General features: G+C 38.8%; 1 protein-coding gene across 4 annotated transcripts in view; it reads right to left on the bottom strand.

Annotated features, from left to right (window-relative positions):
• Positions 1-24,037, bottom strand: part of acacb (acetyl-CoA carboxylase beta) — a 63,142-nt gene that overhangs the window by 30,917 nt on the left and 8,188 nt on the right. For all 4 annotated transcript variants that reach the window (XM_061906500.1, XM_061906497.1, XM_061906498.1 and 1 more), the window contains exons 3-19: positions 19,763-19,895; positions 17,411-17,549; positions 17,220-17,329; positions 17,033-17,114; positions 16,870-16,968; positions 6,764-6,873; positions 6,576-6,686; positions 6,247-6,456; positions 5,989-6,159; positions 4,628-4,789; positions 4,373-4,536; positions 3,928-4,078; positions 3,743-3,846; positions 2,917-2,998; positions 2,695-2,840; positions 2,485-2,635; positions 2,272-2,406 (exon numbers count right to left, since the gene is read on the bottom strand). In XM_061906500.1, coding sequence (XP_061762484.1) covers positions 2,272-2,406; positions 2,485-2,635; positions 2,695-2,840; positions 2,917-2,998; positions 3,743-3,846; positions 3,928-4,078; positions 4,373-4,536; positions 4,628-4,789; positions 5,989-6,159; positions 6,247-6,456; positions 6,576-6,686; positions 6,764-6,873; positions 16,870-16,968; positions 17,033-17,114; positions 17,220-17,329; positions 17,411-17,549; positions 19,763-19,895 — 2,260 coding nt within the window. The remainder of the gene's footprint in view (positions 1-2,271; positions 2,407-2,484; positions 2,636-2,694; positions 2,841-2,916; positions 2,999-3,742; positions 3,847-3,927; positions 4,079-4,372; positions 4,537-4,627; positions 4,790-5,988; positions 6,160-6,246; positions 6,457-6,575; positions 6,687-6,763; positions 6,874-16,869; positions 16,969-17,032; positions 17,115-17,219; positions 17,330-17,410; positions 17,550-19,762; positions 19,896-24,037) is intronic.

Genomic DNA, 24,037 nt, shown 5'->3' with positions numbered 1-24,037 from the left:
TTTCAGTTTATTCCAGAGAACCAGCATCCTCTGCAGTGGACATTTGATTATGGCCTATTTATTTTGTCAGCCTTAAAGGAGCGCTTTACTGGTTTTAAGGAATGTCTGCAGAAAAGCTAGTCAATGATCGTATATATCAGTGGTGCCTAACCTTTTTTGCACCACGGACCGCTTTAATGTAGTCATTATTTTCAGGGCTTTCCACTTGGGCCAGATAAAAATACAGCAAAAATAAGTGCATGAAAAATAGGACTCACTATAATGCTGAATTAGTGGGAGCCCTGGGCTTGTTTCTTTGAAATAAGATGCAGATGGAAATCAGCCTTTGGCTACAATCTGTCACATGTATATTTATTATGTTCATTAATGTGCATTGTATCATGTCACAAAGTTATAACAAACATAGCAAATGGCACCTTACTATGAGGAGTTTTATTGTACATCTATAAACATGCTTATTGGTGTGTCTAGGGGGACAGGCTAAAGTTAAGTCAGAGAAAAATGCAGTCATTTAAAAATTATTCAATGTTTCTCTGCGGCCCAGTAGCAAATGCGGCATAGACCAGTACCGGTCCCCGGACCAGTGGTTAGGGACTGCTGATCTATATGAGAGCACTTTATTGTTTTTAAGAATCAGCTGCCAAAAATGTCAGTCTCTTACAAGTTCTTTGAACTGGACTCACAAGCCACCAGTTGAATAACCCAAATGATGCAAAAGAGAGGACATAATGTAACCTAGAGGATCACTACTAGTATAACTAAAGAAAATGAACAAGTGACTACTGACTGCATCTAAAGTCAACAAGCTATAGAAATATATTAAGTTACATAAATAACATTACAAAACCAATATGGAACTGCCAAAAAGAAGAGGGCTTAAAGGGGTGCCTTGAGAACTCCTCAATTATGTAAATCACAAGTTTGGACCCCAGTTTTCTGTTTGCTAGCAAGGTTAACATGTCAATGCAAGTATCTGCCAATTTGATTACAGTGGTCGAAGTTCATCCATACAACAGGAGCACTGTTATGTTTTTTAGGAATTTTCTGGAAAAATGTTTGTCTCCCAAGTTTTGAACTGAACTTAGATGCCGTTATGATGTCATTCCCAAGCCACTGGTTGAAAAGCCCAAATATTTATACAGTCATGGTCAAAAGTTTACATACACTTGTGAAGAACATAATGTCATGGCTGTCTTGAGTTTCCAATAATGTCTACAACTCTTTTTTTGTGATAGAGTGATTGGAGCACATACTTCCATCCATCCATACATCTATTTTCTACCACCAAGTCGCCACCTCATCATACTTGTTGGTCACAAAAACATTCATTAAGTTTGGTTCTTTTATTCATTAATTATGGGTCTACTGAAAATGTGACTAAATCTGCTGAGTCAAAAGTATACATACAGCAATATTAATATTTGGTTACATGTCCCATGGCAAGTTTCACTGCAATACGGCGCTTTTGGTAGCCATCCAGACGCTTCGGGTTGAATTTTTGACCACTCCTCTTGACAAAATTGGTGCTGTTCAGCTAAATTTGTTAGTTTTCCTACATGGACTTCTTTCTTCAGCATTGTTTAAGTCAGGATTTTGGGAAGGCCATTCTAAAAACCTTTATTCTAGCCCGATTAAGCCATTCCTTTACCGATTTTGACGTGTGTTTAGGGTCATTGTCCTGTTGGAACACCCAACTGCGCCCAAGACCCAACTTCCGGGCTGATGATTTTAGGTTGTTCTGAAAAAATTGGAGGTAATCTTCCTTTCATTGTCCCTTTTACTCTCTGTAAAGCACCAGTTCTATTGGTAGCAAAACAGGGCCAAAGCATAATACCACCACCACCATGCTTGACGGTAGGTTTGGTGTTCCTTGAACTTAAAGGCCTCACCTTTTCTCCTCTACACCTATTGCTGGGTATAGTAACCAAACAGCTCATTTTTTGTATCATCTGACCACAGAACTTTCCTCCAGAAGGTCTTATCTTCTCCGTGTGATGTCAGATGAAACTAAAACGTAGCTGATTGGCCACAACACCCAACAATATGTATAAGAAAAACCCTAATCTATTTTCATCAAATTAGCACACAAAATAAGATCGGATCCGAGCCTAAAATTGGATCGTAATCGGAGGCCAAAAATGTTCACCGGGACATCCCTAATTCCAATAGTATATCTGAGAAATGACAACTCCAGTAGTACAGAAAAACCTTGCATTCTTATTCTATTCCTATACAATCAATTAAGATGTACATTCATGCCGAGAAACTTGCCCGATGTATGCTGCTTGGGTCATCCAGGTCCATATGTGCCACCACACAGCCTGACTGAAGAACCGCACCAGGTCTTTTGACAAAATGTACATGCCCTGACTGCTGCACAGTCAGCGTCATCACCATCTTCATCACCTGAGTCCACAACAGCAAAAAGAGGTCAAATAAAATACTGCATTGCGGATATTAAAATGTGTCTCTCATCAAATGCACCTCAATCTCTGCGTAGGTCTCTCCAGCGCATATGTGAGCGCCATCGTCAACAATGTACTGCAGGAGTTTACCAGCAGAGGGAGATCTTAACACTGTGGGATCCTTTTCTTTCTCAAACACGCATGTCTTGTTGCCAACAGTGATGCGGTAGCTGCAGAATAAAGTAGCATAAGAAAATGTGTTTGTTTCTAATGAGTAAAATAGTCTTACCTATCCACCTCTTCCTTCATGTAGGTGGTGTGACTGCTTCCATCGTAGGAGAGCAGAAGTCCACCATCACTCAACCTATGGACATCGATTTCAATGTTGGAGCCATTCATTATAATGACATACGTTGTTGGGGACTGTCGAGCAACCTGCAGGCGACCAAAAATGTGATTTAAGGAATATGACAATAATCAAAGTTTAGCTTAAAATGGGAATAAAAGATACCTTCAAGCCGAATTTGACTCCTTCATAGATGAGCTCCACATTGACAGAATTAAGAAGGCTGGCTGCTGGCAGAACCTGGCCTCTGTGGGTGAGGAAGATTTTGGATAGACCATAATTATACAGACAGCGTGCAAGTTGTTTGGTTGAAGTTTATTTCCAACATCTATGCAATTTCAACATGACAAATCACATATTTTTCATTTCTCTTTACAAAATGCCCGAAAAACAAGTAGGACGAAGAAAACTTTATCTAATTCGACCCCGTTTCCACTTCATAGCAGTTACTTACACTTATGTCCACTTCCTGTTTTGATATGTATCCCCTGGGTATGAAATAAATAACTATAATAATAATAACAACTCAGATTTGGCAACCCTAGCAAGCAGTAGAGAATATGAAGTGATTTTCGGTCTAGAACATATTTTGCTTTGTTCATTGTATAATTTTTCCTTTGCCACCTTTTGGGGTATATTTTTTTACATGAGATTTGAATCGATGAAGACTCGTTACATGAAAAAAACATTTTTTGACACCCCTAAAAGTTTGAACCGTTTTGGTCCCAGTGTTGATCCAAGGGGTACGGCACACGCTATCTCTAGCGCTTTTCACATACTGCTTAGTGTTGGTTAAGTAGCTTCTTGCCCAGTTTAAGACCAATCCTTCGATGCCATATCGTTCAAATGTGTTAATTATGACAATATGATTAATTGTGTCAAATGCTTTTGTTACATCCACAAATATTGTAACTGCACACTGTTTACCATCCATCTAGTGCATTACTAATTTATTTTTTATTTTAAAAACAACTGATTATTTTGTACTGACCTTTCCAGAGAATGCAGAAAATCAGACATGCTCTTCCTGAAGCTTGCATCAGCTACATGCAAAGCCCCACAGACAATCCCCAACATCGTGTCTGGTCTCTCCGCCTGCATGAAGGTAAAATAGCCTGTTCATTCTGAAGAGTTTCTTGGTGTTGATACAGTATCAATATCTAAATTTTTTTTTACCTGCACTTTCTCCGAAATGAGGTGATCCAGCCAGCCTGTGTCAATGTCGTTGTTTCGAAAGCTCTCTGTTTCTAGCAGCTTAATGAGGTATTCAACTGTGGTCCTGAAGTCACCTCTGATTGACAACTCCTTCATAGCTACCACCATGTTCCTGCACCACATAGCAACCTTGGTGTCAGTCCATATTAAAAAAGGAACATAACATAGTATGCAAAGGACAGCAACTGAGAAGGTCCTGTGTGCATTAATGTCTTAATGGCATGTGAAATATAATAGAGGAATACAGGCTTTGTTTGAGAAAGGGCATATTTTGAGATATTTTCTTTGTAGAACCAGTCTTTAATTAGTAGTATTTTTTTGGGAGTTTAATAAAATAATGAAATTCAAACAAAAGCAACAGAGTGTTTGAGGGGCTAAAGTATTTCTAAACCAAAAAGAGACTTACGAAATTGCTTCTTCTCGGTTCTCGCCCCAGGAAAAACAGTGACCAAACTGTGAATCAGCAAATTCATGCAGACCGCCAGTTGCTCCGACACTGAAGTAACCCCAGACATTTTTACTACTGCGGAAGTTCAGCTCCTGCACGGTGCCTGAGCTGGGTTTGAAGCCCTGGTTGCAAAAACACCTTGTTATTATTATTATTATTATTACTACAGAAAATGAATAGGATGATATGACAACTAATGAGATGCAGTTTTACCTCATCAGGGTTTTCACTGGTGATTCTGGCTGCTATGACATGGCCTCTTGGACTTGGCGGGCATTCTGGAGTCTCAAAGTTAATAATGGTGTCACCCCATGGAGTATCTCCATAGAGCATACGGATGTCTTTAATCCTGTAAAGGGGGATTCCCATGGCAATCTGTGGGAGACAACACCATATGTAAAAATTATTGTTGTTGTTGTTTACCTCCAACCTGTAGAAGATACACTATATAGCTAATAAGCATTAAGACACCTGAATTAAGTTATCAATCAGAGGCTGGTCTGTTTGTAGACCAGCCTATAAAAAATGGTCTATTTGTAGTCTACAGCTGTCAGAGGCATTTTAGTCAATTATATGCTTCCAAATATTCATACTAATATGACTATTCTTGTAAATGAATAGACCAAATTTCTAAAAAATATTCCCAAGAGTGCAATATGCCATATATTTAAAAGGAAGAACAACCCCATTCCATTTTGCTTCCAGTACATTAAAATGTCTCAATACTTTTATACAGTGGAATCTCGATTTCCGAAACTCTCATTATACGAACTACAGACCCACCCAATCAAAATATGCTTTGGTCTAGGAACCTCGTCTCCGTGTACGAACGTTTCATACACCTTTGGATGTCTCGCACACAGCCATTTTGTGCCCAGCAGCGCAGCAATTGTCGGCGGACTGATCGATCTCAGGTGCTCATTCAGTCAGCAGAGCACAGTACTGTTGTTAGCTAAGTGTGCTACTTTGTGTGCTTTTTAAATGATTTTTTTAGCCTTTTTACGGCATGTTTCTAACTTTACTAGCTCAATATAAGTCCAAAAAAAGTAACGGACATGCGATGGGTGGTTTGAAACATTCCGGAAGTATCCATAGCATTGTCGACACTGCCCTGCTCCCTCCCTTTTGCTGCACGCAAACAAAAGTAATAGACATAGTAAAGTCAATTTAATTTTTTATAACTAATAATTGCAGCGACCTGGCTCTTAAAGTTAAGGAGTTTTGTAATTTCAAACTTTGATTGCTCTGTGCACCACAGGCCAGTGACGCATATTAGGAGAACAGTTAATCTAGTTGTTATTTTGGCTTAAATAATCAATATACAGTTGATCTATAACCCTTTTGTTATGTTCGTTCGTTTTATATTGTGTTCAAAGTGTATAAACTTTTCCTAAAAAATGGACTTTGTCGAGGCCGGATCCCATTTTTAATGTTGTTTCTTATGGTAAAATTTGCTTCAATATACATACAGTTCTATTTATGAACCCTCTTCAAGAACCAATTAAGATGGTAAATCGAAGTTCACTTATAATGTGTCTCATCTGTTTTTCTTCGGCCAGTGGGGGGAGTTTTACCTGAAGCTGGGCAGCTGGAAGGTTTACATCGCCAATCATTTCTGTACAAGGGTGTTCCACCTGCAGACGAGGGTTCAACTCCAAAAAATGGAAGCTTCCATCCTCGGAGAAAAGATATTCCACAGTCCCAGCACTGACATAGCCCACCATCTTTGCTAGTCTTACGGCATACTGTGTCGGGGGCAAGAAATAAGATGCCATCTCTCAAATCAAGCAGGTAATATTAGTTGGAGCGAAATTATACATTAAGTAACAGACCTGCTCCATCTGCTCAAATGTCGATAGTGCAGCTATGGTTGCAGGAGCTTCCTCTATGATCTTCTGGTGCCTCCTTTGGATGGAGCAATCTCTGCCAAACAGAGAGATGGCGTTCCCATATTCATCAGCCAGTATCTGAACCTCAAGGTGCCTTGCATGCTGGGCCAGCTGCATGATGAAAATAGGCGAGCCGGGTACTTCTGTCTGAACCTGCGCCAAACGTTTATGTTTGTCATAAAACAGACTGCAAAATGTTTTAGAGTAGTCACCTTGACTGCGGAAGTGGAGATGGACTACACAGAATGGACATAAGTGAAGAAATCACAAACCTGCCTAAAGGAGCTTGGAAAGTCATCAGCACATTCTACTTTTCTGATACCTTTTCCCCCTCCACCCTCAGAGGCCTTGATGACAACTGGATAACCAATTTCATTTGCTCCCTGGAAAAAAAGACCGAAAGATGCAATTACCTGAGTTATTTGGTACAACAGTAGAAAACCTTGTTCAAAAGGCTTACCGCCAAACCCTTGTCTATGTCAAGAACACAGCCTTGTCTGTAGACCTCTTGAGGAACACTGATTATGTTGCCAGGTATTTGTTTATCGTCTGCGCAGTCTACTCTTAAACCTGAAGTACAAGAACAGGCAGAGTAAAGTTACACATTTTTCAGTGCATAAACAGCAGATATCCAAAACAAAAGCTGTCTAAAAAATCTGCTTAGTGCAGTCTTACACCACTTCAAAGATATTTCGGCACGTGTATCTAAGCTGTGGCTGCAGAATAATAGAATGGAACTTTGAAAATCGAACACCCAAGAGGTTGTACTTTATAAAAATAGTTGTGGGTAAGAATGTACTTTGAAATACAGAAAAAAAAACATTTGCGTTCTACCGCGCTTTTGGATAACATTACTTTTCACTGCACTTTACAAATCCTTCACATAAGAGGATGTCCTGCTTTTTTGGCATTTTGATGAATCACTATAATAGAAGGACCACCATCTTGAAAAGAAACGGCAGAAAAGTAAGAATATACACTGTAAGTAATAAATTATTGTCGTAACAATTTTTCTGGAAAGTTAATGAATCTTTTTAGATGGTGCAAATCTTTCAACTGAAAATAAGTTACAAGGATACCTCAATTTAAGATTATCTCAACCTAGGAGTATTTTAAAATACTTTGGCTGATTGTTTCTTGGCGGTTGGCACTTGTTTCTGTGGATTGAGCATACCCATAAGAAACAAAAATGTGAATTCAAATCATGAAGGCAACTTTGTCTTGTTCCAAACAAGCCGTTTTAGATTTGCCCTGACTTGTGACGTTGAACTATATGTGACGTCAGTGGATTTCAGAATACATGGAAGAGTTTTACCCGAAGAGCTTTGACAAGTACACCATTGTGGTCCGAAGTCAGTAAGTTCCTTCTTTTTCCATATCGTTTTGTTGTGGGACAGACAGGCTCATCATACATGTACATGCATGTTAAAGCCTGTGCTGTGGCCATTTCTGATAAAAAGTAGCGTATAGTTCTCACATATCTGTCAGTAGACTCGATATGAAAATACTTAAATGTAAAACATGGCTGACGGGGAGAAGACACAAGTCGAAGTAGAAGCATGTAAATCTTTCTCTTTCTTTTTTTTTTTGTCACACACATACTAGGTGTGGTGAGATTATCCTCTGCATTTGACCCATCACCCTCACACCCTGGGAGGTGAGGAGAGCAGAGCAGTGAGTAGCAGCGATGGCCGCACCTGGGAATTATTTTGGTCATTTAACCCCCAATTCCAACCCTTGATGCTGTTAAGACTGCCCACAAAATGGTGCATTCTGAAGAGATATATTATACACATATTTTATATTATATTGAATACACTAAAAGTGTATGTAAAAGTGTTTGGCCACTTGCCTTGACTCACATATGAACTTGAAATGCCATCCCATTCCTAACCCATAGGGTTCAATATGCTGTCGGTCCCACTTTTGCAGCTATTACAGCTTCAATTCTTCTGGGAAGGCTGTCCACAAGGTTGCGTAGTGTGTTTACAGGCATTTTTGACCATTTTTCCAAAGGTGCATTGGTGCATGTTGGTCAAGAAGGCCTAGCTATCAACCTCCATTCTAATTCATCCCAAATGTGTTCTATCGGGTTCATGTCAGGACTCTGTGCAGGACAGTCAAAATCATCCACACCAGACTTTGTCATCCATGTCTTTATGGACCTTGCTTTGTGCACTGGTGCACAGTCATGTTGAAAGAGGAAGGGGCCCGCTCCAAACTGTTCCCACAAGGCTGGGAGCATGGAATTGTCCAAAATGTTTTGGTATCCTGGAGCATTCAAAGTTGGTTTCACTGGAACTAAGGGGCCAAGCCAAACTCCTGAAAAACAACCCCAAACCATAATCCCTCCCCCACCAAATCTCACACTCGGCACAATGTACCATTCTTCTGGCAACCTCCAAACCCAGACTCGTCCATCAGATAGCCAGAGGGAAAATCGTGATTCATTACTCCAGAGAACGCATCTCCACTGCTCTAGAGTACAGTGGCGACATGCTCTACACCACTGCATCCGACGCTTTGCATTGGACTTGGTGATATATGGCTTAGATGCCGCTGTTCGGCCATGGAAACCCATTCCATGAAGCTCTCTGCGTACTGTACGTGGGCTAATTGGAAGGTTACATGAAGTTTGGACCTCTGTAGCAACTGACTGTGCAGAAAGTCGGCGACCTCTTTGCACTATGCGCTTCAGCATCTGCTAACCCCCCTCTGTCAGTTTACGGGGCCTACCACTTTGTGGTTGAGTTGCTGTTGTTCCCAAACTCTTCCATTTTCTTATAATAAAGCTGACAGTTGACTTTGGAATATTTAGGAGCGAGGAAACGTCACAACTGGATTTGTTGCACAGGTGGCATCCTATGACAGTTTCACGCTGGAAATCACTGAGCTCATGAGAGCGGCACATTCTTTCACAAATGTTTGTTGAAACAGTCTCCGTGCCTTAGTGCTTGATTTTATACACCTGTGACCTGGCCAAGTAATTACGACACCTGATTCTGATCATTTGGATGGGAGGCCATATAGTGTATTTTAAGCGTTGCTGACCACACAAATGATATGCAAGAAAGGCTGTCACAGCTCTGGTTTGTGCAAGGTATGTGAAAAAACACATTAGTTGCGCCACTTTCCGCAGAGGCTAACAACTCCAACGGCTTCACTTCGCTGAAGAGCAACCATGAGCCCAATAAGACAAACTCAGCAGAGCACTACAGCATTGAAACTGGACTTAAAAGTGGTAATAAGAACTCTACACAGCCTCTTAGGACACAGCCATCGTCGGGTGCATCAGGGACGGCAGAGAGGAGGAGTTTCGGAACCTGGTGAGGGACTTTGTTGTCTGGTGCCACACGAACCTCCTGCAGCTCAATCCGTCAAAGACCAAGGAGCTGGTCATTGACTTTGGGAGGTCGAGTCCACGGTCACAACCTATTTTCATCGAGGGAGTTGAGGTACAGACCGTGGACTCATTTAAGTACCTCGGGGTTTGGGTGGACAATAAGCTGGACTGGACTGTTAACTCGGACCACCAGTACAAGAAAGGACAGAGCATGCTGTACTTCCTCAGGAGACTGCACTCTTTTAACATTTGTAGAAAACTCCTGTGGATGTACTACCAGTCTGTGGTTCCCAGTGTTCTGTTCTACATGGTAGTGTGCTGGGGGGCAGTACATCTAAGAAGGACAGCTCCAGACTGGAGAAACTGATCAGGCGGGCCGGTTCTACAATCGGAATGAAACTGGACTCACTGGTGACGGTGGCAGAGAACAGGACTTCGGACAAGCTAGTGAGCATCCTGGATGATGCCAGTCACCCTCTGCATAGCGTTATCAGTAGCCAGAGGAGCCTGTTCAGTGCTAGACTGCTTCATCCCAAGTGCAGGACTAATAGACTCAAAAACTCCTTTGTCCCACACGCCATTAGACTGTACAACTCCTCTCTGGGGTGGGGGGTACTAGGATGACAGGGGATGCAAAACAATAACAGTGCAATACGTTTTCATAAGATGGTCACTACTGCCTACTTTGTCTTGTTATATTCTTATTTTACTGTTATATTTTTATTCCCATTGTTGCTTTTTATTTTTTATTCTTATTGTAATATTTCTCTATTTTATTTCCATTTAAACCCCCGTTATTTACTTTTTAATTTTTTTTTTAAATTGATCTCAACTCTGTACACTGCTGCTGGAATTTTAATTTTCCTGAAGAAATCCATAAAGTACTATCTATCTATCTATCTATCTACAAAACAATGTCAATGAGGTACAATGCAACAATCTCCATTAACAGATTATCAAGGGTGTACAAAAGGATGTCGGAAATCTACAAGAATAGGTAATACAGGAGGTGTGGTTCGGTTGTAGGGGGGCCATGCCAGCAACTTGAGGGTTCCAAGTTCGATCCCCGCTTCCAATGCCGTTTTGTCCTTGGGCAAGATACTTTACCCACCTGCTCCCAGTGCCACCCACACTTGTTTTAAGGTAACTTAGATAATGGGTTTCACTATGTAAAGCGCTTTGAGTCACTCGAGAAAACTGCTTAAAAAATGTAATTCAATCCACTACATCAATGGTGTATAGAAAGATGTTGAAAATCTCCAAGAACTGATTGTCAGAGAAAGAAAATAATATTGTGAGGATATGACAGAAATTTGAATTTAAGAAATGAAGATTCTCAGTGAAGACAACACAGCATTAAGACAGGAGATGGAGAAGCTGAAAGAGGAGAATGCAACATTGCGCCAAGAGTTGGATATGAAGCAGCAAGACAACAACCATTGTGACAACAGCAATGTTGTGGAGAACATGAAAAAAGGAGACAGACAACATTGATTTGGAGAGCTTGAGAGAGGAGAAGGCAGCATTGAGACAACAGCTTATGGCCAAACAACAAGATATTAGCAATCAAGGCACTAAAAAAGAAGCGGATTTTGATCGGAAGAATATGAAGTAAATTATATCAACAAAACCAACAAGAACTGAGGAAGAGTAAAGGTGTATGTGATGAAAAACATAAAATAGACGGAGTATATATTGAAAGGGTAAAGGAAAACCCATTTTTGGGAGTAATAATAGTTAATAAAATGAACTGGAAATCTCATGTAAAAAATATACAACATAAAGTAGCAAGAAACACATCAATAATGAATAAAGCAAGATATCTTTTGGACCAAAGATCCCTCCATATTCTCTACTGCTCGCTAGTGTTACCATATCTGAGTTATTTTGTAGAGACATGGGGAAACAACTACAAATGTGCACTTCATTCACTAACAGTGTTACGAAATAGATCAATTAAAATAACACAATGTTGGATGTATAGAACATACAAACTCTTTATCAATTGAATTAAAAATACTGAAATTCAATGACTTGGTGCATTTCCAAACAGTTAAAATTATGTACAAAGCAAACTGTAACTTTCTACCCAAGAATGTAAAATCAAGTCTTCTCAACAAAAGAGGAGAAAAATAACCTTAGAGGAAAACCGAATTTAAAACATGTGTATGCATGTACAACACTTAAGGCCTTTAGCATATCAGTACAATATGTGTAATTAATTTTTTAAATTAATTACGCAAAGAATTCAAACAAAGCACAGACATGATTCAGTTTAAGAAACTGTTCAAACTATGAGTGTCTCAAAGTACAAAAAAGATTAATTATAATAAACATCTTGAACCTTAAAAAAAATCTCATTCATGCTGTAAACCATAAATTGGTTAAATATTTATTTTTGGACACTTAAATTATTGTTATGTTTATATGTTACATATTTATGTATCTAATATTTGTTTACTTACTTATTGTAAAATAATGTATATACTCATTTATTTATGCACTGTTCTGTTACAAACAGACAAAAAATAAATGGAATAAAACTGCTATGATATGAAAAGGGGTAGAATTATATAAGCTCTGCTTCTTCCTACTCTTTTTCGGATGTGCAGTAATGAAACGACTGGAAATATGTGCTGCAATACATTGTAATTGTTTTGTATGCATGTTTGAAATAAACTGAAACTACAAAACCCCGTTTCCATATGAGTTGGTAAATTGTGTTAGATGTAAATATAAACGGAATACAATGATTTGCAAATCATTTTCAACCCATATTCAGTTGAATATGCTACAAAGACAACATATTTGATGTTCACACTGATAAATTTTTTTTTTTGCAAAGAATCCTTAACATTAGAATTTGATGCCAGCAACACGTGACAAAGAAGTTGGGACAGGTGGCAATAAATACTGATAAAGTTGAGGAATGCTCATCAAACACTTAATTGGAACATCCCACAGGTGTGCAGGCTAATTGGGAACAGGTGGGTGCCATGATTGGGTATAAAAACAGCTTCCCAAAAAATGCTCAGTCTTTCACAAGAAAGAATGGGGCGAGGTACACCCCTTTGTCCACAACTGCGCGAGCAAATAGTCAAACAGTTTAAGAACAACGTTTCTTAAAGTGCAATTGCAAGAAATTTAGGGATTTCAACATCTACGGTCCATAATATCATCAAAAGGTTCCGAGAATCTGGAGAAATCACTCCACGTAAGCGGCATGGCCGGAAACCAACATTGAATGACCGTGACTTTCGGCACTGTATCAAAAACCGACATCAATCTCTATAGGATATCCCCACATGGGCTCAGATACACTTCAGAAAACCACTGTCACTAAATATAGTTTGTCAGTACATCTGTAAGTGCAAATTAAAGCTCTAGTATGCAAAGCGAAAGCCATTTATCAGGAACATCCAGAAACGCCGCCGGCTTCTCTGGGCCCGAGATGATCTAAGATGGACTGATGGAAAGTTGAAAAGTTTTCTGTGGTCTGACGAGTCGAGTCTCCATTTCAAATTTTTTGGGGAAATATTCGACATCGTGTCATCCGGACCAAAGGGGAAGCGAACCATCCAGATTGTTATCGACGCAAAGTTCAAAAGCTAGCATCTGTGATGGTATGGGGGTGCAATAGTGCCCAAGGCATGGGTAACTTACACATCTGTGAAGGCACCATTAATGCTGAAAGGTACATACAGGTTTTGGAACAACATATGCTGCCATCTAAGCGCCGTCTTTTTCATGGATGCCCCTGCTTATTTCAGCAAGACAATGCCAAGCCACATTCAGCACGTGTTACAACGGCGTGGCTTTGTAAAAAAAGAGTGCGGGTACTTTCCTGGCCCGCCTGCAGTCCACACCTGTCTCCCATCAAAAATGTGTGGCGCATTATGAAGCGTAAAATACTACAGCGGAGACCCCGGACTGTTGAACGACTGAAGCTCTACATAAAACAAGAATGGGAAAGAATTCCACTTTCAAAGCTTCAACAATTAGTTTCCTCAGTTCCCAAACATTTATTGAGTGTTAATAAAGAAAAGGTGATGTAACACAGTGGTGAACATGCCCTTTCCCAACTACTTTGCCACGTGTTGCAGCCATGAAATTCTAAGTTAATTATTATTGGCAAAAAAATAAATAAAGTTTATGAGTTTAAACATCAAATATCTTGTCTTTGTAGTGCATTCAACTGAATATGGGTTGAAAATAATTTGCAAATCATTGTATTCCGTTTATATTTACATCTAACACAATTTCCCAACTCACATGGAAACGGGGTTTGTAACTAACGGTCAGAAAGTGGCTTGAAGATGGTCTGTAAAATTATAGAAATTTTTTTTGACCACAAGAAAATGTTTCAGATGTAGAAATAAATCATTATATGTCCCCTTTAAGTTGCAAGCAAAAATTGGAGTAACGAGCATCTCCTCCATTACAGCTGGAGATCGACATAACTTTGTTTTTCCAAGCACGGGAAGGAAGTTAGTGAATGTGAGGGACTGTGCTGACAAAAATAAGTGGATGATATACATTGAATGAGCAAGAAATCATAAAAAAAAAATGAAAAAGCGCGTTGCCAATTTGGCGAAGCAATATGAGCGCACACTGCTGGTCTGCACCATCTTGGAGCAGTAGGAGTCTAACGCCAGCCAATAATGTTAAAATAATAGCTAAACAGCATACATGAAAATATGGAAAAGCTGCCAATGGCGTGTTTGACAGAAAATCAGATATTGTAGAATTATACCAAGGTAAATGCTCTACATTACTATTACGCTGGGAAAAATGCTCTTATTAAAAAGAGGAGAAAAAAATAAAAACAAGTTATTTTTTTCTTGTAATGAGCAAAATAATATGCCAATGGAACAACTCAAAATTATCTTGGTAGGATTTCTTGAAATAAGACATTATATCTAATGTTTAAAAAATTAAAAGTGATCTTGAAATTTGCAATTATTACTTATGATTAGCTACACATACTAGTATTGGGAAGTTACATGTCTTCTAAAAAACTTGTAATGCTCGAAAGTAGTTTATTTTTCCTCAGAAGATCTAAAAATGCCTAAAAATTACTCTTCAGTGGATTGATTTGTAAGTTTGTTTAGATATTTTGACTTGAAATTAGAAATATATAATTGGTGAGATTGTGAGTTTTCCAGTGTATTTATTCCTTAAAACTTTTGTAGTTGTCAGTCGTACAAACCCCGTTTCCATACGAGTTGGGAAATTGTGTTAGATGTGAATATAAACGGAATACAATGATTTGCAAATCCTTTTCATATTTGATGTTCAAACTCATAAACTTTATTTTTTTTTGCCAATGGCTGCAACACGTGCCAAAGTACATCACCTTTTCATTTAACAACACTCAATAAACTTTTGGGAACTGAGGAAAGTAATTGTTGAAGCTTTGAAAGTGGAATTCTTTCCCATTATTGTTTTATGTAGAGCTTCAGTCGTTCAACAGTCCGGGGTCTCCGCTGTCGTATTTTACGCTTTATAATGCGCCACACATTTTCGATGGGAGACATGTCTTGACTGCAGACGGGCCAGGGAAAGTACCCCCACTCTTTTACTACGAAGCCACGCTATTGTAAGATGTGACTTGGCATTGTTTTGCTGAAATAAGCAGGGGAGTCCATGATAACGTTGCTTGGATGACAACATATGTTGCTCCAAAACCTGTATGGACCATTCAGCATTAATGGTGCCTTCACAGATGTGTAAATAACCCATGCCTTGGACACTAATACACCCCAATACCATCACAGATGCTGGCTTTTGAACTTTGCGCGTATAACAATCCGGATGGTTATTTTCTTCTTTGTTCCGGAGGACACCACGTTCACAGTTTCCAAATATAATTTGAAATGTGGACTCGTCGAACCACAGAACACTTTTCCACTTTGCATCAGTCCATCTTAGATGAGGTCGGGCATAGCAAAACTGGCGGCGTTCCTTGGTGTTGTTGATAAATGGCTTTCGCATTGCATAGTAGAGTTTTAATTTGCACTTAGAGATGTAGCGACCAACTGTAGTTACTGACAGTGGTTTTATGAAGTGTTCCTGAGCCCATGTGGTGATATCCGTTACACACTGATGTCGGATTTTGATGCAGTCCGTAATATCATCGCTTAAGTGCAGTGATTTCTCCAGAATCTCTGATTCTTTTGATGATTTTACGGACCGTAGATGGTAAAATCCCTAAATTCCTTGCAATAGCTCGTTGAGAAATGTTGTTCTAAAACTGTTCGACAATTTGCTTACAAATTGGTGACCTTCACCCCATCCTTGTTTGTGAATTACTTAGCATTTCATGGAAGCTGCTTTTATACCCAATCATGGCACCCACCTGTTCCCCATTAGCCTGCGCACCTGTGGGATGTTCCAAATAAGTGTTTGATGAGCATTCCTCAACTTTATCAGTATTTATTGCCACCTGTCCCAACTTCTTTGTCACGTGTTGCTGGCATCAAATTCTAAAGTTAATGATTATTTGCACAAAAAAATGTTTATCAGTTTTAACATCAAATATGTTGTCTTTGTAGCATATTCAACTGAATATGGGTTAAAAATGATTTGCAAATCATTGTATTCTGTTTATATTTACATCTAACACAATTTCCCAACTCATATGGAAACTGGGGTTTGTACATTATATTGTATTATTGTATACACTATTTCTAATTACTAATGTTTTGAGTCAAGAACGCCATCACAGAACCAATTTAGCTCGTAAGTCGAAATACTACTCAACATTAAATGATAAATGGGCTGTACTTGTATAGCGCTTTTCTACCTTCAAGGTACTCAAAGCGCTTTGACACTACTTCCACATTTACCCATTCACACACACATTCACACACTGATGGAGGGAGCTGCCATGCAAGGCGCTAACCAGCACCCATCAGGAGCAAGGGAGTGTCTTGCTCAGGACACAACGGACGCGACGAGGTTGGTACTAGGTGGGGATTGAACCAGGGACCCTCGGGTTGCGCACGGCCACTCTCTCACTGCGCCATGCCGTCCAACAACATTAAATAACTTGCATAACATTCTAACAAAGCATAACTCGATCATAATTATCACAGGTTGCATTTGAACTTTGCAGAGGTTATGGTATATTTCCAAATATACCCAACAATATCAGTCTAGGGGTCAGGAGATTTTGCTTACATTGTGTAAAATGAGACAAGGAGAACAGGTGAAAACATCACCTGATCCGCTCCATGGTAGTGTGGGAATGTCTGCACTCTGGGCCACAATGGAAGAAGCCACCTTATCGCCAAGAGCCCACATAGCTTTGCTGGATGGCCCTAGAATAAACACTTCATTAAAATAAAAGCACAAGCACATACAAATGCAAAAAATATGTTGTACCTAAGAATGAAATGCCTGCTTTACTCAGCAACTCGGGCAGTTTGGGATTTTCTGAGGCGTGACCCCAGCCCGCCCACACTGCCTGTTAATCATGACACACAGACAATAGTATTTTATTGCACTTTTTATCAGCAAGTCAAACAGGCAGAAAAGAAAACCAGCCAAAAAATTACGTAGACAGTTTTACCTGCACAGGGATTCTTTTTGCGATGTCCACTATCAACTCAACGTTGGCATAATTGTTATTGTTTGCCCCACCAGGAACAGGAACATAATGATCTGCCATTTTGATGTATTCTGAAAAACAAAAACAGTGAGATAATGATTCATTTTTGCAGCACGTTGATGAAATGTTCAAATGTTAGAGTCAAGTTACACCTGCATTAGCTTTCAAGTCTTCAGGAGTGACCATGACCACAAAGCGAATTGTCCGCTCGTTGCGAAACATCTCGTAGGACCAACGACGTATGGAGCGCATGCATTTGACTGCAGCAATGCCATTGTTGGCGATCAGCACCTGTTGTAGAAACACTTGATTGGCTAGCAGAACATTGAGTGACTCACACAGCCAAAAGAAAACATGACACTAGTTAGAACAATAAGAAAACGGCAACAATAAAGCTAAGAAGAGTTACTTGCAGCAGGTCACTTATCAATGTATTATATATAGAGATGTAACGATAAACGGTATTAATCGTAACTGCGGTAAAACTTTTGACGGTTAGTAGTACCATTTTTAGTAGAGATTATTGAAAAACCGTGCTTGATAGCCACACTTTGATAAACTCACAGACAGACTGGAATAATAAGAGAATGGGAACAATAAACCAAAGAAGAGTTAATTGCAGCAGGTCACTTATCAATGTATTATATAAAGGGATGTAACGATAAACGGTATTAATCGTAATGGCGGTAAAACTTCTGAGGGTTAGTATAACCATTTTTAGCAAAAATTATTGAAAAACCGTGCTTGATAGCCGCACTTTGATAAACTCAAAGACAGACTGGTGATAGTTGACGAGATTAAACGCTAACATGAATACAAGACACATTAACGCATTCTCTATTAACAAACGCCATACTCTAATCTAAACTTGTATAAACACATTAATGTGTGAGGAACTCAGATATTCAATTGTGTACATTGAACTTATAAACTGTGGCCTCTAAGAACAGAGTGATCAATATATGCTCGGAGGACTATGACATGGAAGTGTTTTTACAGTGCCTTCAAGGATCGCTGAACAGAATAGCATGAAGTGAAGCATAAGCATAAGAAACACAAAACAGCTTTCTTACAATGGGTCTATTAAAAAAAGACAATCAAAATATTTCAGTGTGTGTACAACTATGGCGTGGCTCGGGTGGTACAGCGGCCATGCCGGCAACTTGAGGGTTCCAGGTTTGAGCCCAGCTTCCGCCATCCTAGTGATGGCTGTTGTGTCCTTGGGCAAGACACTTCACCCTTGCTCCTGATGAGTCATGGTTAGCGCCTTGCATGGCAGCTCCCGCCATCGTTGTGCGAATGTGTGTATGAATGGGCAAATGTGGAAATAGTGTCAAAGCGCTTTGAGTAACTTGAAGGCTAGATGTAGAAAAGTGCTACACAAGTATAATTTATTTACCTATTTTGAACAACCAAAAATACAGCGATAATAATGTCAACTGTGATCATTTTCGTCAAAACAACAGTAATATGACATTTTCATATTGTTAGATAACTAAAGATGTGTAAAACACAATTTACTGACACATTACTAGGCAAAAAACTCAGCCCTTATAACTACAAGGACAATCAGTACTTTGCAGAGCAATGCCAAGGCCAAAAGCTTACTTTGACGTCATTGTTGAATTTTTGGCAGCTAAAAGATACATGTATATGATTTTATTTTGAATACATATATATCAGGGGTGTAACTACGGCATCCTCAAGGTTCCTTTCATTTTTGATACAATGAAACGGAAAAAATGTAAAACAGACTTCTCTGCTTTTGTGTTCAAGGATTTTTAAAATGAAGCATTAAAATGCAATTGCCATCTGCTGGCAGGTAATTCTCCAATAAAAAATACAAATATAGTCCAAAATATAGTTGTTTAGTCACAAACAGCCAGGATTCTGCTTAAAGTACACTTCTTAATACTACTTTACTTGAAATTTGTACCGAGTGGGAAATCAGTGTGTTGCGTTCTATTCAATACGAATGCGAACCGATTTGATGTACAAGTACATGTATTTGTTACACCCTTACACTCTACACAGACACACACACACATACATACATACATACAAATAAATAAATGTATAAATATACATAAATGTATGTATATGAATATGTATATATATCATATATATATATGTATATATATATTATATACATATATATATATTCATATGTATATAAATATACATGTATATGCATATGTATATTTAAATATATTTATATATATGTGTATATATATATACACAATATATATGTATATATATATTATATACATATATATATATTTATATGTATATAAATATATATATATTTATATGCATATATATATATATATATATATATATATATATACACACACACACACACACACACACACACACACACACACACACACACACACACACACACACACAATTATAATAAATACAGAGTGATTCATCAAAAGACAAACACACAGACCAACCCATGTTAATAACAACGTTAGACAACAGTTTCCTCTTTATCTTACCTTTTCAATGACACGGTTGCCACCAAAGCGAGTGACAAACTCAGCAGGCGAGGCGACAGTGAAGTCCCGCTGTAGATCCATCTTTCTGTGTTCACGTCCTTTTTTCACCAAGTGTAGACCGGACATGCTGGGCCTGGGGAGGAAAACCTTGGAATGAATTGTCTTGCCCTATGTTCCCTCCATAAGCCAGTTAGATGAAGTTCCCCAAATAAAGCAACACAGGTAAACAGCTGAGAAGCGGTACCAGTCAACAAGAAGAAAACAGGCTATGAAAATCAAAAGTCAAAGTACAGTTTGTGTCTGAACCAGCCAATCTCGGGCCTTATCTTGCTATCTGCTGTTGTCAAGTGCAACTTAACATAACATGATGGAAGTTGAAGTATTCTTAACAGTAATATGGGAGTGATACTGTTGAGATTTACACCATTAAATTGTCAACGTATAGGAATGTTCTAAAAGTACATTGAGACTCCTCTATACTTACATTATGATAGTGAGTAGTAAAAAAAAAGAATAAACTGTTTCTCAGAAAACACTTTGGAAGCTTAAAAATCTACTCCAGAGTATAGGGTGGGAGAAAAATGGTCTTGATTCTCTTTTACGGATATGGAGTTGACAATCCCTGAAGTCTTTGAAGTCCTTGACGTCTCTGAAGTATTGGGCCTTTATACACAGATTAAATCTGAATCTGAAGGGAGAAAATATATGACACACCTCTGAGGAAAAGGCATTTAAGCACAGTCAATTCCAAAGGATCACAGCAGTTGGACCATTTGTGACTGGAACTGTTGTTGAAATGCTCGCTTCCCCCGACCGGTTAGGATACCATCAATGAAATTGGCATGCAGTTCTGCGTTGACGTGCATGCAAAAAGGAGAATCTGCTTGTACACTTCCCTAAACTGCAAGTGACTGTACTTGTTGCTCCCTTTTCAGTTGTCAAACAATGTTAATATCAATTATCTGATATTTTGTTTTGCAGTGTTTCTGATCAAACCAACACACAGCAGTTAACAACTGTTTGTACTGTGCACTTCCCTCCTGCAGACGGACCTTGTTGCGATAACCAAACTAATAACAATATAAGCTCCAACCGTATACAGTACAGCTAGCATTGAGCAATATTTGTTGAAACAAGCCTGCAGATGTTTGGATTGCAGACATGCATAAAATGTTTAAACTTAACACAAAATACCCATATACGGTGTCAAATGACACACTCAAAATGGACTGACCTTTGGAGATACGGGAACCATGTGGCACTTTGACTAATATCTCCCTCCATATTGTAGCAACCCTTTGTAACCTTGTGTGTTCTAACGGTAAGATTAGTTACACTTCCTGTCAAGCTCTGCCTTTTGCTTCTCCGCCCTCCCACAAGTAAAGATAGGACCGATCACAAGCCGCTCATTACGAGTTGAGACAGAGCAGGACCGGCAGTGAGAGAGAACAAAGCGTTTGTTCATTTGAAGAAGGGAACTACTTTAAGCACATGGAAAATATTTGCTCTTGCACATAGGACGGCTTCAGTTTTTTTAAGACTGGCCACTAAAGTAAACACAAACCATTCCACAAAGCTAGTGAAACCTTTTGTTTAGATTTCTAAACCATTTTCCTCCATCATAGACATAATCTGTTCCTGTGTGGTCTGCAGCTATGAGCATTCAAGTGTAAAATGCAGTACTGTCAAATCATTATTTTTATTTTAATCAAGACTTTTGAATTTGGACTAATCACAGTGTAGGCTCCAGCACCCCCCGTGACCCCGAAAGGGACAAGCGGTAAAAAATTGATGGATGGATGATCAATCACAGTTGTTACAAAAGTCTTTCACATATTTGTGGTTCTTTTGTTGACAACACTGTTTGTTGCCAATGTGCTGCAGCATTCTCGCTAGCGGCTGCCTAAAAACGTGTTTTGTTTATAATATGCTATTTTAAACTTGTATGATAATATAACAAATGCAAACTACCTTGGTTTTATCGCCAGGTGTGTATTCCGTTGCATGTAGCATCCTACGTCACCTTACAGAAAAAAACTTCTGCGGTTAAGTTAATAAATTGTGTGATTTATTAATGATTAATGCAATATTTTTTGGGTAATAATCACATGCGTTAACACGTTAAAATTTGACAGTCCTAGTAAAATAAGATAACCACTGCTAATGTTAAAACTAGGTCTATCCAACTGAATGCAAGAATTTGTCCTAATTCCAATATAGTTATAAATCAGATTAAAAGTTGAACACATTTAACCCATATTCAGCACAAAATGAGTCTAAATCTCTGAAATGTGTCTGGCAATGCATTTCAGGCAGTGTACCTAATGAGTCATGACCGAGAGGATACAACGTTTAAGTTTCTTTTCGATGGTGTCTAGAAAAAAGACAGTGGCAACGACTGCTGGATATACTTTATATCTAAACAGTGTGCATTTTTTAAAGATAAATTGGTACTTTTGGGGCGGATGGGGCGTGGTTTCATTTGCAATCTGGGAACACCTCCAGAAATGAACATCTTGCAGACAAACTCAAAAAACAGGATATAAAAGGGACCATTGAGCAAAAATGTACGAGGAATTTACACAATGCATATGTAATACAGATTACCTAGACCACAAGGAAGTGGTTTAATGTAGATTACAATCATCCTCGTTAAGGAAAAAAAAAACATGACGAAACTTGCACTTACCCAAAGTTAAATGAGTCATGTTGTGATGTTTTTTCTATATTTATAACACTTCCTTGTGGTCTACATAACATGTAATGGTGGTTCTTTGGTCATCATTTTGCATAGGTCATGTTTTACAGACCGTCTTAAAGCCGCTTTCTGACAATCTGTTCAGAATGCGCCGTTTTGTGGGCGGACTTATTTACTACATACTTCTGGTTCCACTGCGTCTTCTCCCCGTTATCTATTTTGTAGTTTTTAGCGCTTCCATATGGAGTCTCCTGACAGATAGAAGTTCGAACTGTACACTACTTTATATTAGAAATGGCAACAGCGGAGGATACTCAATAAGAGGATAGAAGATAAAAAAAGAAACTTGCTGACTACAGCGTCAGGCTACACTGGCAGACTTACGCAAAATACTTCAGGTAAATTTTGACCATATATGGAGATATTCCCTGACGTCACTAATGAAAAAAAGGCACTTATGGGGCAAATTCCAAATTATTCGTTAGGAGCAGGGTTTACTCATTTTAGCTGTGGGGCCGCATGGAGGAAAATCTATTCCCACGCGGGCCAGACTGGTAAAATCGTGGTATTAAAACTTTTAAATAAAGACAACTTAAAATTGTTTTATTTGTCTTACTTCGTCGAAAATAGAACAAGCATGTTCTGAAAATGCACATATTACAAATAATCCTCTTGGCAAAACACTTCAAGTTAGTTAACAATTCTGAGGAAAATAATTGGTGCATTTTCAAAACCACCATGGAGAACACAATGAATTTCGACTTTGTCTCAGTGTTTTTTTTGTTCAAGTCACTTAACTTTAAGCACTTCCTGTTCATTAAAAACGTTTGGAAAAGCAATCGAGTGTATCCTAAAACTGCCGCAATAGTGAAATCCGCAACTGCCACAACACATTAATTTATCATCATTTACATATTACACTTACAATATAAACAAAACAGTTATCATAATGACACAATAGTCAAAATCAAGGTAACATAACTACTAACTTTAACAATATGAACATAGTAGATTTAAGTATGAAATAAAATAGAACAAACACAACAAATACAGAAAAACTAATTTTTACAATGGAGTTCAGCAAGCGCTGCATGGAACTGACTACAAAGATGATGGTCAATTTGACTTAAGTCTTTGCATCTTACAGTTTTGTTATTTCATCCATTGAGTGGATAATTTACAATGAAAGAAGGTATTTTGCGTCGATACTGCATTAGTCTCCTGCCAACCACAAAAGGAGCAGCTGATTGCTTGCACCTGCACTGATTAAAGTAGCGGCTGCCAATCCAGAGGGCGCTTAAAGTCAGCTGACATGTCATCTTTAAACAGTGTCATGTGTGACGTGGGATACACTTTAATTGCTATTGTGGCATCCAGTGGACACATGTAGAACAGCAGTTTCTTTCATTAATAAAATGCAGCTAATTTTTATATTTAGCAAACTGTTCTTCCGAGCCACTGGCCTGATTAAACCTGTTCGCGGGCCTGATACAGCCAGCGGGTTGTACGTTTGACACCCCTGGTTTAGAGGAAGCATGAGATAAAGGCAAGACTGTTGAACTGTTCAATATTTCCGC

The sequence above is a fragment of the Nerophis ophidion genome, linkage group LG07, assembly GCF_033978795.1.
Source record: "Nerophis ophidion isolate RoL-2023_Sa linkage group LG07, RoL_Noph_v1.0, whole genome shotgun sequence".
NCBI lineage: Eukaryota > Metazoa > Chordata > Actinopteri > Syngnathiformes > Syngnathidae > Nerophis > Nerophis ophidion.
This window is presented reverse-complemented; position numbering and strand designations above follow the sequence as displayed.